The 18,691-nt window shown below is 37.4% G+C and overlaps 1 protein-coding gene across 3 annotated transcripts in view; it reads left to right on the forward strand.

Moving 5' to 3' along the window:
- Positions 1-15,670, forward strand: part of ksr2 (kinase suppressor of ras 2) — a 272,560-nt gene extending 256,890 nt beyond the window's left edge. For 2 of the 3 annotated variants that reach the window (XM_028824801.2, XM_028824800.2), the window contains exons 18-19: positions 990-1,119; positions 3,758-5,925. In XM_028824801.2, coding sequence (XP_028680634.1) covers positions 990-1,119; positions 3,758-3,904 — 277 coding nt within the window. In that variant the 3' untranslated portion in view covers positions 3,905-5,925. Of the gene's footprint in view, positions 1-989; positions 1,120-3,757; positions 5,926-15,144 lie in introns of those variants that run through there. The other variant, XM_051921346.1, reaches the window with a different exon arrangement.
- The last annotated feature ends 3,021 nt before the right edge of the window (positions 15,671-18,691 follow it).

An 18,691-nucleotide genomic window follows, 5' to 3' on the forward strand; every position in this document is an offset into this window, starting at 1 on the left:
CTGAAGGGCAACCTCATTTTGGCCACTTGGGCCAGTGATCTCATTCATTTTGTCACCGTCCAAAGTTTATGTTGGTAGAAGAGGACAGGGGCATAGGCTGACTGGTGAATAAAGTGCTCCCTCAGATTATTTAGCATTGCTTTCGTCATCACTGCCTGGTATGCCCATCCCCTCCTTTTAGCAATGATTTGCCAGCCTGGCAATATGTCACTTCATTACAATGTCCTACAATATTATAATAGTACAGAATAATAGGAGAAGATGATATTTCTTTGGGTAAATCTTAGCCAGGATTCATTTTTCTATTATTTGGCTTGACGCTGCATATATGCATAAAGCAAAAGTGTTAAATAAGCATAAAATGTTGCTTGAATGTAATCTACAGCTGTATATTTTAAAAACGTGAAATGAATCAAATGAAGCATTTATAAAACATATAAGAAAAAACACAATATATTCAACCAAATGTTATAAATGAGTATCAAAATAATCTATGATGCCTTTATAATGTGAATGATTTGAAAACTGCATATTGTAATTTGTTCTGAAAGGCCTATTCCTTCATAAGCCTGTGAAAAATTGGCTCATAATCCTGATTTGGTAGATTCAGCTGTTCACTTTTTACAAAATAATATATAGTGAGACCCTGAGCACAAAGGTAGTGAAAATGAAAGGGTGGGTAAATGGATGGCGTTAAGCCCTTCTTTCTGCTCATCTGTTCTTGCACCCACTCTTCTGGCAGCTTTCCAGGCCAGATTTTCTCCTTGTTTTCTTTATTTAAATTTGTTTTATTCACTCAGTGTCTCAGTCACACTTTTGATATATTATTTTTCTGTCCTTTCTATTTTTCAAGATAAACTCTGAGCACATTTCCCTTGTACTGGATGCTGGACCCTCTGGTCTTAAATTCTGATTACATGATACATTCTTACCCAGTCCACTAACTGGGCTAGCACCATTGAAATTAATTTGTGCATTTTGTGTTTTAGGACTATATGGTATGAGTTACATGCACGAGAGTGGCCTTTCAAGAGTCAGCCTGCTGAAGCAATCATATGGCAAGTTGGAAATGGAATGAAACCAAACCTCAGTCAGATTGGCATGGGGAAGGAAATTTCTGTGAGTGTCTTAAAGCTGACAACTTAATGCATCTATGTTGGATTTCTACATAGTTTGAAACCTTATGCAAAGTGATGGATAGAAAATGATAATTAAATACAATAATTTACCATTTAAATATGATATGATAATCACTAGTTAATAAGATAAGTTTTCTTTTTACCCTGTGAAATTAAATATGATAGTTGTGTTACCTGTCTAAAATAAGTTAAAATCCAAGTAATCAACATAGACTTTAGCATTAATGTTTGCAGTGCACCTGTGTCTGTTATATGCTGATCAGTATAAGATTTGTAAAATCAGAGTTAATGTTTGTGATGCGCCATCTGTTGGAGTGACAAATGCAATGCATACATCTCTGTAATATGCCAGATTCATTAAAGCAGCATTAATGTTTGTGATGCGCCATCTGTTGGATTAATAGACACATAGCAACTGGACAGACAGACGCAGACATTTGTCTTTTTATTAAGGTGGATGCCAGTGTTTACCAATGATTTCAAGTATTAATTTCAGATAGTTTTTACCCAAATAATTGAAATATAATAGTTATTAATCAACATATTTTACCCAATAAAACACAATATAATAATCATTAATCTTTTTTTACCTAATGAATTATAATATGATGAAGATTTTTTAATGTCAGTTTCTACACAATGAAGTTCAATATACAGTGGAACCTCGGATCACGAACGTCTTGGAACACGTACAAATCGGGTTACGACCAAAAAGTTCACCAAACTTTTGCATCTGTTCACGACCACACACTCGGGTGACGAACAAGCCAGTTTTCCTTCCGGTTCATATGTGCCAATGATTTCCGCACGTGCTTAGTCTCTCCCTGTACATTGTTCTTGGTCAGACGTGCGTGCATTCGCTGTGAATTCTTTGTACTCTATTTTGTGCGCTTTTGCATTAATTTTGCAATTAACCATGGCCTCTAAGCAAGTGAAGAGGTTTGAAGGTTTGAAGAAAATTGAAATCGAATTAAAGAAATAAATTATTGAAAAGTATGAGCGTGGCATTCGTGTTACTAATCTTGCCGCCGAGTATGTTGCATGTTCTCTCCATGTCTCTGTTTATTTGTTTTCCCAATGGGTACTCTGTTTATCCTGCCTTATCCCCATTTAGGTTAACTAGTGATTCTGAAATGACACCACCTGCATGAGTGAGTCCTGCAATGGACTGGCACCCTGGCCTGGCCCAGTCCCAGTGTGGATAATATAGGCTTCAGTCCACTGTGAATCTGATTGGGATTATGCAGGTTTGATAATGTCATGTGAATAATAAAAAATGATCCTAAAAGTCCTTAAACATGAGAATAGTTGCTGTTACCATGAGGGTAAATTCAGTTTTCCTGAATCTGACTAACATAATTTTCCTTTTGAAAAATTCTTTGTCTCTTTCTGGAATGGAGGTCAACATTCAAAGCATTGAAAAAGTGGCCCAGACCAACCAACTCGGCCTTGCTTTGTAAAAAGCAGAATGGTTCATTTTAAAGTGTTCCTTGTTTCTGAGGAAGTTCACTTCATATAATCTACAGGTTTGTTTCTTTATGGAGACACAGAGGTGACTGACAAAATAATGGACACTCTTGATTACACCTGCAGTTCCAGTTTCCATCATGCATCCCATTTCAATATTGTTTCATTGGTCATGGGAGATATTTTTTTATGTTGATATGCCAGTTCTTTTTTGGGAACCACTCCAAACAGAGTGCAGTAGTTCTCTAATCAAAATGCCGTGCAATTTCCTTGTCTTTTATTTTAAGATATATTTATAATAATAATAATCATCTATTACAATTATATAGCACATTTCTAAACTACTCAAAGCACTTTACATAGACTGTGGGGAGCTACTTTAACCACCACCAATGTGCATCATCCTCCTGTATGATGCAATGGCAGCCATTCTTGTGTGGTGGGAAATTTAGCCAGGATGTCAGGGTACACCCTACTCATTTTGGAAGATGCCCATGGATCTTTTATGACCACAGAGAGTCGGGACTTTGGTTTTACAGTGCCAATTTTTTACAGCTCACTGCCCCTATAACTGTACTTTAACACTGGGATCCACATACAGACCACAGGGTAGGCACCCTTTTGTGGCCTGACTAACACCTCTTCCAGCTTTATAGCAGTTTTTCCTCTGTTATGAAGACATATTGTTTCAAAACACATTGCAGTGTTTTATTTCTTTTTACAAGAACAGCATGTTATTAAGAAAAGGACACACCAAATAGTCTTTTAAAATATGAAGATGAATTTTGCATTATATTTTTTCTTAATGGCGAAATACTATATGTATAACTTTCCTGTTGAAAGTATTCTGCATTAGAGATCATGAAATCTTGTATGCCTTAAAATAGTTTTGTAATTTAGAAGAGCCCTTAGATATTTTATACATGTGTATCAGGTGTCTTTGTACATTGAGCTACTGCTCTGTGAGACCCTCTTTGTCACAAACTAGCTCTTCTCCATTCAAATCCCTTTTGTCATCAGCCATTGTATGTCTCCTGCCGGGACGAGTGTGCAGAGTGTCCTCGAGTGGTGCTAGCTCTGCTATTTACCACATTAAGTGACTTCCAAAATACATGGATGGACATGTAACCCTTTCTGTTCTTTTACACCAGGACATCTTGCTTTTCTGCTGGGCGTTTGAGCAGGAAGAGAGACCGACCTTCTCCAAGCTGATGGAAATGCTTGAAAAATTGCCAAAACGGAACCGGCGGCTTTCCCATCCAGGACACTTCTGGAAGTCAGCTGAGTATGTCAAATGAGTTAGGATCCCTCCCGCAGATATTAACAGGGCGGCCTCCCTGAGTAGATGGTGGTCAGTGTAACTGAAGACATTTTGATCTGCTGCCAGACACTCACATTGAACTTTTATAGTCTGTCTCTGACCAACCACTCGATGAATGTGTACACTTTGGTTTTCTCACATACCATTCTACTATCAAAGACAGCATTTTTTGTGATAACTATGTATTTGTCTCTATTTATTTGATTGTTAATTTATTGGGAATATTGCATATTGCTGTAGGTGTACTTTCTCCAGCGCTTTTGTTCTCTGATTTTTTCCTAAAAGATTGAATGGCTTAATGCAGTCTGGTCATGTTGTGGACCAAACGTCCCTATGAGCAGCAGTACAAATTTCAGTAAATATCTCCTTTAAACACAGCATGAAGAAACCAGTATTTCCAGATTCTTAGTGCACGTCTACATGCTCGGTGAATTAAATGGAAATTGTGAGTATTGTAGTGTTCACAAGTCAGCACAAATGTCTGTAAATAACACATAGCTGTAGCCTCAATGTTTTTGTTTCACAGAAGTGTAACTCTTGATAGACAAAATTCCTTCCTTTGCGTTCATTGTTCAAGGCACAAAATGAATCATCTTAGTTGAAAGTTTGAGAAGAAAGCCTGAATAGGACTGAACAGGTAAAGATGGGCAGTGACAAAATCTGTTCTTGTTTCATCTCACTTGCCATATTGCCTTAATCATTAACTATTTTACTCTGTTTTGAACGGTTTTTCTCCCACAAAAACTTGGCATCACATCCAAGGTTAGTTCCTGCTTTGCAAGTGGATGCCATCAGAATAGGCTCCTGCATCCTGCGACCTTTAGCTCTAGAATGTTAAATTATATAAGTTTTTATTTCAAACAGTTTACTTTTAATATGACTGTTGGACTGTAGCAATGGCTGTATTGAAGGTGAGAAAAATTCCCAGTCTTATTGAAAACACATATCAACCAAAATAATGACCACGTTAATGCTGATTTCTTTTATTGAATTAATGCATGGATGTATCTTTTATAGGACACTCCAAAGGCCATACTAAAGTACAATAGCTCAATCCACAGTAATTTCCAGAGATGGCTGTAAAAGTTCATTTGGTGTATGCAGGGTCACCCTATGAATAAGCCCTACCTGGAGTTAGAATGCTATCGCAACCTTGGATCTCTTTATAGTTATTGCAAAATTCGATCATTATAACAATCTATGAAATTGTGTGTATCAGCCCATATCTGGTAATTAACCAAAGAAGAAGATAAAAGTTTAAACACACAAACAGACATAACAAACAAAATGGGGCTAGTTGATCCCCTCATACCCAAGCAGTTTGGCCGAGCACTTTCTGCCTTACAACTGAATTAACAACGCTTAACTGTACATTAAGATGCCTTGTCTCATTTTGGAAATTGAATTTAGTTTTAGGGTCCATAAAAATGTGAAAGATAAATGCTTCTGGGAATTATTTGTTAATTTATCTCATAATGACTTAATGGTCACACAAGGTTCTTCACATGGGGTTGCATACTGCTTACACAGTATGGATTTTGCCCGTTGTTTACTTCACAGCCAAGCATTTTCCTCCAGACCTTTCCTGGACGATACACATCATTGTAACTGCCAAATGACACTGCATACTTAAGCAGAAACACATCACATTTTTTATTTACTTTTATTTGTTTATTTTATAATTTAATTTGATGTAAGAAGTTCTTGTGATTCTTACAAATGTTTTAATTTCCTTTGACTTTTTTTATACTTTGTTGGTTCAATCATGTTTTACAATAATATATTTACCTTTTTTCTTTATTTTTCATGTTCTTTGTTTTCTAAATTTGTCATTTTGCCACCTGCTGTTTGGAACAGAAGAGCCTGGCCGTAAATGAAAGCTGGCATGGAATACGGCCCTGACTTAATTTTGTTTGCTTTTCCCTCTGTTCTGTGATTGACAATAAAGAAAACAAAGTCAAAAACAATATGATTTGAGTAAAGATTTGTTTTAATTTACCTTTTCATTTGAATTGTCCTTTTTCTGTTTGTCTTTTTCATTCTTTTCATCCCCCAAATAAAGAATCTCACTTTCTACTTGAATGCTCATCTCATCCAAATTCCGTAACACGATATTCACATATAGTGTGTGTGTATATATATATGTATCTATATATGTATATTTGTGTGCATATATATATGTAAATATATGCATTTGTAGTGTCATGGGGTGCCTTGCCCAGTGGGCCTGGTTGAAAAACAGAAAGTGGATGATCTGCATCTCGGATGAGCCACTAGCCAGAAAATGATGTGGATCCCTGGTAACAGGCTTGAGATAAAGAGTGTCACCATACTGCACAGTACATTATGGCAGTGCATCACAGGTCAATGAATGATGGTCACCACTTCCTGAGTGGGCAGTAAATTTTTTATGCAGGGGCACATGGTGTCCTACCTTTTAAGATGGCGAGCAAGTCATAGATATAGCCCAGGGGTGTCAAACTAAGTTCTTTCTGGGCTTCAGTGGCTGTAGGTTCTCATTCTGACAATTTTTTTCCATTATTAATCAATTACTCATGGATATAATATATATACTTAATTTGTCCCAAGGGGAAATTAAAATTTTACATAAGCTCAACATTATATAATAGAGCGCTGCTGCTGTCAATAACAGGGTTGTAGGTGGCAGCATGATGAGGTGAGACCTGCCCAGATTGTACCTCAGATTTATATTTGGTCATTAACATTTGAACAGAGCAGGTCCACGAATGGAACATGCTGAAAGACGTTTACTTCCTTGTTTCAAGTCACCAGCATTCAGAATGATTCATCATTAAGACATTGGTAGCCAAGTGAATAATTTCTGTTGATGGGTCAACCAGGATGATGCAACTTATCTCCCTGGGCAGTAACTTGGACAAATTCAGTCAATATTTCAATGTCTGGATGTTTAGTAATTGTGCTGTGATCGTCTTTTTACTATTAATAACATTAAAATAGTGCCTGAAATAAGAGGTGTGAGCCGGTTCTCTGCAATGCTCAAAATCTCACAATATCTGAACCCGCCGTAACTTGCTATGAGATACAAAAATTCATACAACTTATATAAAAGCAATCGGACATTTCTCATTATCTGGAGTCAGGCCAGGTCTGAATCCTTTCCAGTAATCCTCACTCTGGATCTTTGCCTCTTCTATCCTTGGATAAGCTTGTAACTTTTATCCTTGCTCCGGATATTTGCTTTTTTCCATCTTTGGATGAGTAGCTCCTCTTATAGGGTGAAGTGGAGCTCCTTAGGTGGCAGTGATAATAGTGCTAGAAGCGGAATATGGGAATATTTAATATGTCCCATTTTATTTTTTTCAGAGACCTCTTACATTCTCAGATGTTATAGACATAAGCAGTGTGGGGGCAAAAAAAATAGTTGAAGTCGAGTAGATCAATGAACAGATTTTTTGTAAAAGAGCATCAGACCCCATTGCAGTCATGATAGCAATTCTAATTGATTGATTGAATACCAAGAATTTTATAATATGATGTGCCAAATAAATAAAAGAAAAGACAAAAAACTTCCCTTAATTAATTTGCAGATCAAGTTACTTCATTCCTGGTCCTGTTCCTACTGGAACATTCTGGCCTAGCACTGGCCTAAATGATTTTGCAATTGCTGAAATAAAGCATTAGTAAAAAAATACACAATCCCATAAAGCTTTGCTTTCCTTAATGTGACTTTACCTTTATAATATGAAAACGATGGTTATGCAGCATATAATACTTTCAGTTACAGGAGTAGCCAAAAGAAGCATTTTTATTTTTCCTCCACAATAGCCATCAGATCCTTCACACTCACCCTGTGACATCTCTCAAGTTCATTGCTCAAGATGAGAAAAGTTGATGCTTGGGTCTGTATTGACAGCAGCATCTAATTAATTTAATTTGAAAAAATCATTAAAAATATATAGTAACAAGCTAAAGGGCCAAACCTTAACAACAATAATTAATAACAATAAAAGCATTAATGATAATTGTTTAAAAATTGCTAATGCTAATCAAACACCATGTAGTCTTTATTTCAGATGACTTGCATTTTATTGTTTAATTTCTTTCTTTAACCCTAAGCTAAACAATAATAATGAGACACAAAGTGAGTCAACAGGAGACCAGCCTAACTTAGTTTCCATTTGCACCTGTGTCCTTCATTCAATAGCTGTCCAGAAAAAAGTGAATTTCTGAGAAATACTAATCTACTGTGGTCCATAAAGCATTTGGATGGTGGTATCAGAAAAAGAGCAAACCTTTGGAAAATCGTTTGAAATGACCAGTGTGGCAGAATGAGAACACTAACAAGCCATAGAATTAAATAATGAGTTTCATTAAAAGCTTGGTTTGGCTGTGAAAAATGCTGGTCCTCCATGACTGTTTGAGAACCCATGTTTTGTTGGTCATCTGCTTGCTTTGCATCCCTTTATTGTTTCACTGATGTTATGGAAAAAACAAAAACAAATAAGCAAGTCAGTTATAATTAAGGCAAAATATGCAGTAAGTGCTTAGAACGAAATGCTGCAGTCACTGTGGCACCTTTAGGGTCAGAGGTTGATACCCATAGTGTAGTCCTATAAGTATGGATCACAAGTGTAATGTCTGCACAGGCCACTAGAAGGCAGCATTGCTTGGTGTGAACAGTAGTTTTAGTTTGACCTCAGGCCTTCAGTATAATTCTGATCTGGACCTCTGAAGGTACTTCAAAGGCTGCTTCCAATCATGAAGGCAGTTGTAAGAGTGTTCTAGAGGAAGTGCAATTTCTAAGTCATATGTTTCTAGGGTCATTATTGCCACGTGTACAGAGTTAAAAGGGTGCGACAAGAAGACGTAATAGAACAACTTGATAGAATGAAAAACATTTGAGGTATAAGCCCTAAATTGCGTATGCTTCATCCCCCATAGACCTGTCATAGCTGGCCATTTGAATGGGATAAAAAACAAATGTGGAAACATTGGAGGCTTGGAAAGACTGGATTCAACTCATTGCTTATTCTACCTGTGGCTGTGTGGGTTTTTCAATCAGGTACTATGGGTTGTCACCACAACCCATTGATGTACAGGATAGATTGACTAGTGGCTGTAAATTGGTATGTCAGTGTGGGCTGGTGCTGGACCTTTGTATCTGGCTGAGGGGGTGGTCCTGCTGTGTGTCCAGCATTGAAGGATAAGGCCTGGCTACCAGTGACCCCAGAAATGATTGAATGGATGGATGGGTGGATAAACTAGTGTTCATTGATTCCTGGTAGAACTAGAAGGGATGCAATATTTAAGAATATCTGAGGAAAGCATTTATGTATACACACACACAGTATATACACAACTCAGTAAAATATGCAGATGCACACATATGTAAAGCTACTGGACTAAATGTAAATTGTAAAATGTGAATAAGTGACTCAAATTCCAGAGTTCAGTAGTAAAATAAAGCAAGGCCATTAAATCAGTGACAATAGAATAATTTCTCTCATAAAAACAACAATCGATAATGCTGAGCAGATGAGAGTGGTATGTCCTTCTCCACTGTCAAACACTCGGTCATAAGTCTTTTTGCTTATATACCTAAGATAATTTAATTTCAGACATAGTCTAAGAGCATCTGCTTAGTGTTTGGAGGGCAGAAGGCATTATTTTTTTTGTTTGTTTCTCATCAATAGATGATGTTCATTGAAGAAGAATTTAATAAAAATTCAAAGGAGATGAGTCCCAGCATTCAGGGCTGCATTTGCAAAGCGTTCCTGAACTGGTAGATACAAAAGCTTGTATAGAATATGCTACTCACTGAAACGCTTTCTGAAAAGCCAATCACTTCATGCACTCCCCCTCACCATATCCACCCCAACTCCCCCATAAGGCAGATAGTTCACCTTGGCACACAGCATTCGTATGGGTCTGTTGCTTCCCCTTCCAACAGCATACCAAAAACAAAAGGACAAAGGCAGGCGGATAAAGCGTCTTTATTTCCTAAATGTCTGTAAGGAATGTTGTGAATAACCTAGGAATCCTAACCAGCAGAAATGCCTACTGATTCTTGAGCTGCCAAATTCCTGCACTCTGTTGCGTCTTTACACTGATAATCTTCATCTCGCCTCTCTTTATGGTTTAAAACTGCTGCGTTCCTCTCTGCTGCAATATCCATGGAAACAGCATTAAGTGAAACATTTCTTAAACTTTACAATCTGGGGATTATTTTCTGAATTGGTGCCCTGTTTTTTTTTAAGCTTTTTCATATTAACTTTCTTATTTTGTGTACACTGGCAATTTAAAGTAGAAGTAAATTAAATAATGTACGGTGTCATTATGTCATCTTATTAGAGAGGCGCACCTCCTTTTAATGTTAGTTTATGTTAAATTCCCATTACCATATTAAATAAAGAAATATTAGAATAAATTGAGGACTTTGCACCAATACATTTAAGTAAAAAAGTAAAATCTAATTAAATAAAAAGTAAAAATGATTTTTGCTTCATTTGTGAAAAATGCCTTTTTAATATACAGTCAATTCAATTTATTCTTGTATTGTGCTCCTTGCTGACTGAAGTGCTTATTTACAGTTATAATGCTGTAATGGTAAATTACTAAATCATGCAATAGATAGATAGATAGAATATTTACATATGTAAACATACAAATTAAGTTGAACAAACAGTAAAACATAAATAAGGATGGAAATAAAAAAATGTTGTAATGTAGTCTGCACACTGCATATTGCAGCCGCCAACTCCACTGTCCAGCCTGATTATAGGAGCGCTGCACTCACCATGCTGCTTCACACGTTAGTGGGTGGGATTCACACTAGAATTGGGATGGGGGGGGTGGTGCATTTAACACTCTCTAAGGCAACCAGTAAATTCAGTTCAATTGAGTTTAATCTTATATAAGCACTCTTCTCTGAGGATGGAGAAATTAATTTACAAATAAAAAATCAATGGATGATAAAGTGAATACAAAAGATAGATATGAATGACAATATAAGAAGGATATGCAGATATGAATGACACTATACAGTAGATAGATTGATGTGTGTGCCTATAAAAAAGTATTCACCATTGGAAGTTTTACACAGTTAATTTGTATACATCATTCAATTATAGTGGCTTTAATTTGGCTTGATCAATAGAAAAATGATTCTTTAATGTCAAAATGAAAACAGATCTTTGCAAATTGGTCTAAATGAATACAAATACAAAACAAAAATCATTGATCACCTAAGTATTCACCCACTTTAAGTCAGTATTTTTAGATGCACCTTTAGCATCCCATGACAACCTTAAATCTGTGTGTACAGATTCTTTGCAAATCTGACTCTGACATTTTCCATATTCTTTGTGACAGAACTGCTCAAGCTCTGTCAGGGATGCACGCTGATTGTGAGTGAACAGCCTAGTTTCAAGTTCAGCCACAAAATTCTCAATTGGATTGAGATCTGAAACTCTAGGTCATTAACTTTGTTGTTATTAGGACTTCCTGTGCTGCTTTGGCTTCATGCTTGGGTTTTGTTGTTTTGCTGGAAAACAAATCTCACAAGATTCAGGTTTCTTGCACACTGCATCAGGTTTCCTCATGGTTGCGGTTTTTTCAGATTTTTCGCTACAAAACAAGCCTTCTCACCATGCTTTATGTAGAGGTTGGTGTGTTTTTTAATAATGTGGCAGTGTCCAACCATGCTGTTTAGTCTGATGGCCAAAACACTCAATTTTGGTCTCATCAGACCACAGAATCTTCTCCAAGCCAACTTCAGAGTCTCCTCTGTTCCAACTCTATCTGAGATGTCCTGTGTATTTTTTTCTCTTTGCTACTCTCCAATAAAGCTATGATTGGTAAAGCACCTAGGCAGCAGTTGTTTTCTGCACAATCATAAACACTGTAGCTTGTAACTCCTTCAAAGTTTTCATAGGTTTCTTTGAGGCCTTCCTCCCTAGCCATCTTCTTGCACGATCCCTCAGTTTTTGTAGACAGCCTGCTCCAGCCAGATTTATAGGTGTGCCATACTCTTTCCATTTCTTAGTGAGTGATTTAACTGGATATTAAGTGATTTGGATATTTTTCTTGTCGCCATCCTTGACTTGTTCTATTCACGGGAGTTGCTTAGAGGTGTTCCTTTTGCTTCATTGTGTAGGTTAGGCCACCATTACTGATCCCCACAATCTGACCCTTCCAGATAGGGTGCATTTTTACTACTATCAACACAAAGCCCAGGGCAGGTGGTCTCCATTGAATGGATGACATGACTTCTAAAACAATCGACTATACCAATGCTGATTTAGGTGTGTCAAATTAAAAGGTGAAAACATATCAGATCAATTTTTCTGGTTTACTTTTGTAATTAATTTAGACCATTCTGCAAAAAATCTGTTTTCCACCTTGAAACTGAAAATGTCTTTTTCTGTTGATCAGTGTCAAAAGAAAATCCTTCGTATAAAAATAAAACATGAAAACTTCCAAAGGGGGTGAATACTTTTATAGGCACTGAGAACAGATAGAAAACATTGCCATGTAACACATTTAAATATAAAACGTGTCCTCTGCATGAATATGATGGGACTGGCAGTACATCTCAGGGCCCACTCTCACCAAATAGTAAAACTATCTGCTCAGTAGTTTGCAGACTTCGTGAGTAGGCCAGTCATGTTTTAGCAGCCCCACTGCACTAGATAACCAAGGCTGCCAGTGCCTGGCATCACCCCCTTAATCCACATGCTGCTCAGTGGGGTCACCGATGACACGTCTGCTGCTTGGACTGCATCACAGCAGACGGACTGTCACCTACATTTAAAAGATGCCAAAGGACGAGCCTGACATAAGGAGCATTAAGAGAGCCTGGACAGCATTTATATGGCATATTGTAGAGAATGTCTTCTGGCTTAAAAAAAAACACTTGTGGTGGGATGAAGATTAAAAAAAGTAGAATGTTGGATATTTTATGTAAAGATAAACTAAAAAGAGAAAAAGAACAAAACATATTTTAATAACTTCACTATACATTGATCCCTCCTCGATCGCGGGGGTTGCGTTCCAGAACCCCCCGCGAAAGGTGAAAATCCGCAAAGTAAAAACCATGTTTATATGGTTATTTTTATATATTTTAAGCCCTTATAAACTCTCCCACACTCTTATAAACATTTCCCGCAGTTATACAGCATAAACCCTTTATATTCTCTTAGATATTTGGTAAGATTCATTGAAATTATGTATGTAAACACACTGTTTATATACAGTAAAACCTAAATGTTATTTTAAAGATATTGAGCGTCTCCGATATCACATATGTTACAGCCATTACGATAGACAGGCCACCAGCAATAAATACGTACAATGCAAGAAAAATTGTATAAAATGTGTGTACTGTTACACTAAACGTATGTACATGTAGCTAAGTATGTAGAAAATTAGTTATGGGTACTCACCAACAATGACACGACGACTTGTCCGATAACGTTGAGATGTTACTGCACAACAAAGGAGAGCGTTACAGCTCTTCTAAAGGAGCCTCTTCAGGCGACTGTTGTAGCACCGCCGTCTGTCGTCTGGAGGTTTTCTTCTTCCACTGAAGGGCGTACTACGCAGTGTTTTTGTGGGTAAGGAACATCGTGATGATCAGTTGCTGGCGCTGCTTCTTTCATTTGGTGTAAGGAGGTTTTTATACACTTTTGTGGCGGTCCACCAAGAGCATTTCTAAATTGCAAAGAACGAATCATTTGCGGGGGGTCCCATTCTTCTAGCCGATGTCTGGAGATCTTTTGCTGTTCGTAGATTGGTCGCGAGACACTCGAGTTAGGCCAGCATCTTCTTCCTGTGCTGGGTCCTCTTGTTCGTTATCTTCCTCGCTCGCAAAGTGAATCGAATGCTGCTATCCATTGCTGAGCCAATCAGCACCCAGGAACTTAACCGCGTGCTCCAGTAGCTTCTCAGCCATCTGCCAATAGCGTCCCGTGTATGAAATCAACTGGGCAAAACCAACTGAGAAAGCATGTACCAGAAATAATACGACCCATTGTCTTCAGAAATCCGCGAACCAGCGAAAAATCTGTGATATATATTTAGATATGCTTACATATAAAATCCATGATAGAGTGAAGCCACGGAAGTCGAACCGCGATATAGCGAGGGGATTACTGTATATACACCTGTTGCTGGTCTACGGCTTGCTTTATTTGACTGGAGTCATGACCCGGGAACACTGCATTACTCACACCAAAACACTGAAGACGTCCTGGTGTTACAGTCCCAGAACATGCCATTCAGACTTCTTTTCTGATTCAGGGATGTACACGCTAACGTTACACAAGCTCCCCAGCAATACGCCAAACAAAGCACCAGTCAAACCCCTTCTTTTATGTCCTTTCTGGGGAGGGCATATTGATTTTATTAAAAGCAAGTAACATTCATACAATCTAAGTCAAACTTAACAAGACTAAATTCAATTCAGCCCTCCACCGAAGAGAAAGAGAGGAAGGCCAAAAGCCAGGGTAAAACTTTAAGAGTAGAAAAGAGGGAAAAGAATCCTTTTCACCAATATAAATGCTTATTCTAAAATGTTACTGATTAGATACTGCCAGGTCGTTACACTATTAATGAAGACCAATAATAACCACACTTGTATTGAATGCTAATGCACAGTATTTCAGAATCTTTGTGTGCACCAAATGACATCTGTGAAGTACTGCTAAATATGTCCCTTTAGCAGAATTGAATTTTTATTTTATTTAAACATTGTCTACCCTACAATTCTGAATTAGATTATGTTGGTTAGGAAATAAAAGAAAGCATGACTTAACTATTTAAAAGTATGGATTGCACTGCAGCCACTGTAATGCAATTAAGTGATTAATTATATCTAAATTTGGTTTTTTGGACCGACTCATTGCTAACAAGAGAGACATGGTAGTCAATTTTCCCAGCTTTGAAGTCCCAGTAATGGTTGATGTCATTTCTGTTAATATGGAAGCAGCAGGCTTGCAAAGCTTGAAACGCATGTCTGTCTACCTGTGTTTTTTTATCCACCGTATCATGTAACTGAGCCTGAGATGTGCTGAGGTTATAACCAGGAATAGTAATACTACCTTTATGTGACAGGATAAAGAAACTAGTATGACATTACAAGATTTTGTAAGTATGGGGGTCTCTTTGGCTGCCTGGTCCCCTTGGTTTCCCTGTTCATTGTGTTGATAAGGTGTTGTTTGTCTCCTATGTTTTCAGGCTGTGACAAATGGAACAACGGGACTGTGCCTTTCTTGTGTGATGCCCTTCCCACTTCTACTAAGCTCCTTTCCCGTCTGCTGTGGATGCCCAGAGGCTACAAAAACTGCATCCACTTCCAAAAAGAGGGTCGCCAAAAAGAGAGAAGCCTCCCCTCCTCTTTCTCCTTCCTTAAATCTTTCCCAATTCTCATAGTGTTTTTTCCCAAATTGCACTTTGGTTCGCTCAGACCTCCTGTTCTTAGCTTGATTCAGTTGCATTTCGGGTCCCCCCTTCCCTCCCCTCCACTGTTCCTCCACCTCTCTTTAATTTCTCGTTTTTGGATCCATCCTTTTGTCCTTTGCTCGCTCTGCATGCCTGTGTGCCTAAATGAGCGTCAACATTGCACTACTGTTCAGAACTTTATGGGATATCATTATTGCCTTCACTGTGATTTGATGGGTTACTGTTTTAATTATATTAACATGCAGTAATTGCATAAGAGAAAAAAATGAAACAAAATGTTTTTGTTCATTTCAGGACTCGTTTGTTTGCATCTTGTTTTTATTCATCAATTCACCCTTTTTTGGGAATTTCACCTGTATGTGATCTGCTGATGTCTTTATATTATGAATTGATTAATTAATTGATTGATTACTTAATTGATTCATTCATTTAGTCTGTTTATAGTCTGAAATGGTCTAAGAGTTGATTTTGCAAATTAGGACAGTGAAGTGGTCAATTCTTTTTCTTTAGAACGGAAAAATAAAATAATAATAATAATAAAAACAAGGCAGAATTCAAAAATGTTTATTTTGGATTCACATATTATCTTAGTAGGTTTAAGCTCAAAATGAAAGAAAGCAATTGGCTCTTTTTCTTCTGTTTTGTGTTTCCGCATGATAACAAACACAGAGGGTGCTATATCCTAACCAGGCTCTCAGTGTAGTGGAACAGTCAAGTTAAAGTGCTCCTCACTCCCGTACGGCGGACACGAACATTTGACACTCTTCATCACTCGCAGGGCTGGCTCAGCTGATGGATGTTGAGCTCAATTCAAGCTCAACTGGATGTTGAGTACTGGTGGGGAGGATGGTAATGATAGTAATTCAAGCCTTTCTTTATGTTGTTGTTAATGCTGGCCAACCATATGCATCAAACGCAGTGTGAAACCTTGGGGGAAAGAGGGAAGTTTTGTTCAGTTTCCACTACGGAAGCTGCTTTTCTTTGGAGCTGCTTGAAGCTTAGGGGTCTCAGCAAGTGACTTTATATGATGAACAAATCTGGTCTCATTTATAATATACCTGCAAATATTAAGCATTTAAGCATGAGCTTAAACTGGATTTTTGACGAGTTTACACGATAAGAGTTCTGAATTCCTCTAATCCGGGGTAGGGTATTCAAACTTGTTTTCCTTCCTAAATTCTTCACAGACTCCTCACAATTTTATCTGTTTGAGCTAGGGCATTTTTTAAACAGTTTTCTCTAGACATATTATATTTAGAAGAATTACTTGTGAATGCTTTGAAATTACTTAAGTTCTGTTTTGGCCAGCACATACTGACTCACCAGTATGAGAAATGCCCCAGATATGATATACCGTTCGACTCATCTTGATGTTTAGTTATGCAAGATGTCAAGCTATTTGGGGTTTTCCTTTATTTTTGCCCTCTAGACCCGAAAACCATAAATTGTAGACCATTGTTGGACCATATGATGTGCAGGAAATTGGACCCTTATAGTAAAGAGTAAATGAATAGCTTTCTGAAGCAAAAATGATTAGAAAGACTTGAAGTTGTGCATGCCACACCAACTGATCCCAGGAGTTCGCCCCCTAATTGGTTACTAGTGATCAAAGTTACTCCTTTTCACAAAACGTCAACAAAATGGGGATTGGTAATATAGGCAAGTGCAGTGTTGTATTACACAACTTTGAGGCTGCTGATCATGAATATGACAATATTTTTTGATATTTGACTCTTTATTGGCGATACTAGTCCTCTAATAGCCAATGTTACAAATGACAAACTTCAAATATAAGCATTCTGGGTATCATTTTAGGCTATTTCAAGGTCAGTGATTGTGAATATGATGTGATTTTTGATCCTTTACTATCAGAGTGTGAAAATGACAAAGTTGTATTACAATTGAGAATATTTAGACTTTAAAACATTTAAATTGAAGCACACATTTTACTATTTCAAATATGTGACACAACTATTCTTGCATATTATGCAATTCTAACTCAAAGTAAATCATCATATTTCTAATGAATACCCTGAATTAAGACATTTATTAAGGCAATTATGCTTATTCAGACTTTTTGATTTTATATAAGCATAGTGAGAATTTTGGCAATCGGAAAATCGCCTCTGTATAAAGTTATTAATCCTCTGGCCCCAAAGGAGTCTAATTGAATATGTGATGGATGTGCCCAGGCAAAGCCCACTAGGAGGAGATCAGGGAATGGTGCAAGGATTTTACATGGGCACACTTTGGAATTCCATGGAGACTGTTTTAGGGATCAGGAAGTCAAGGCTGCCTTGCTGGACCTGTTGCTACTGTAACCATAAACAGGAGAAATAGTCTTTTTTGACTTGACTCACAACTTTCTTTCTCCTTGTTTTGATTTTGCAAAATCTTGGCTACAATTCATAAATAAGATCTCAAATACAGTAAACAATAACTTGATCTCAAGCAAATTTGGGCAAATGCTGCTGTCTCTGTGCCACTCCAGGGTGTTCATCTCATCTTTTTCAAGTGCTGTGTTAAGAACCATAATTCTCATGCATGAGGCATTCACAAGCACTGTGTGGGTGTTATGTGTGCCCCTGTTGGGCAAGCACTGTGCCTGAGTTAGTATGTTTACTTCTAATAGATAACCTGATTTTAATAGGCTGTTATGTTGTTACAGAGCACACACAAAATACAGAAGTTATTTTCTTTTAACCTTTTAGCCTGTTGCAGTAAGGAACTGAAGATGTTAGCGTGGTTGTTTCTGCCTAATCCTGTTTTTGCCAGATGTGAACATTGAGTTGGCCACAGGAGTTGTTTCATGTAGAAAAGAGATAGAATTTAACTAGGAAATGGAGGGAACAATATGAATCTGGCAAGTGGATTATATTTAAGCAGGCTGGAATCAAAACTGTCTTGTTTTACTCTCCCTCACCTAATGCTGAACCTCCTTGTTTTGCCTTTGATCCAATGTATGGATAAAACAATGAAGCAAAGTGACATGAAGACATCACAAACCATGCCCATGCTATGTGGTGTACAATGCCCACCCAACTGGCAAGGGGTGTCACCGATATAAACAAAAGGGCTACAGCCATCAGAAAGTCAACAAAATATCAGTGAGACGATGATAAAATAAATATATAATGAAAAAAAAGGTACAAAAATTCCAAAAATTAAATAAATCAGATCAAGATATGTCAAAATGAAGATTCATTACAAGTGCTTAGTTTTCTTTCCCAATATAAGAATGTCTCTCCATTCTCTAGTTGGCTGCCTCAGCTACCAGAAGGCCTCTGTATAGAATCCACATGCCTGTTTTGCTAAAGAATAG

The sequence above is a fragment of the Erpetoichthys calabaricus genome, chromosome 18, assembly GCF_900747795.2.
Source record: "Erpetoichthys calabaricus chromosome 18, fErpCal1.3, whole genome shotgun sequence".
Lineage (NCBI taxonomy): Eukaryota > Metazoa > Chordata > Cladistia > Polypteriformes > Polypteridae > Erpetoichthys > Erpetoichthys calabaricus.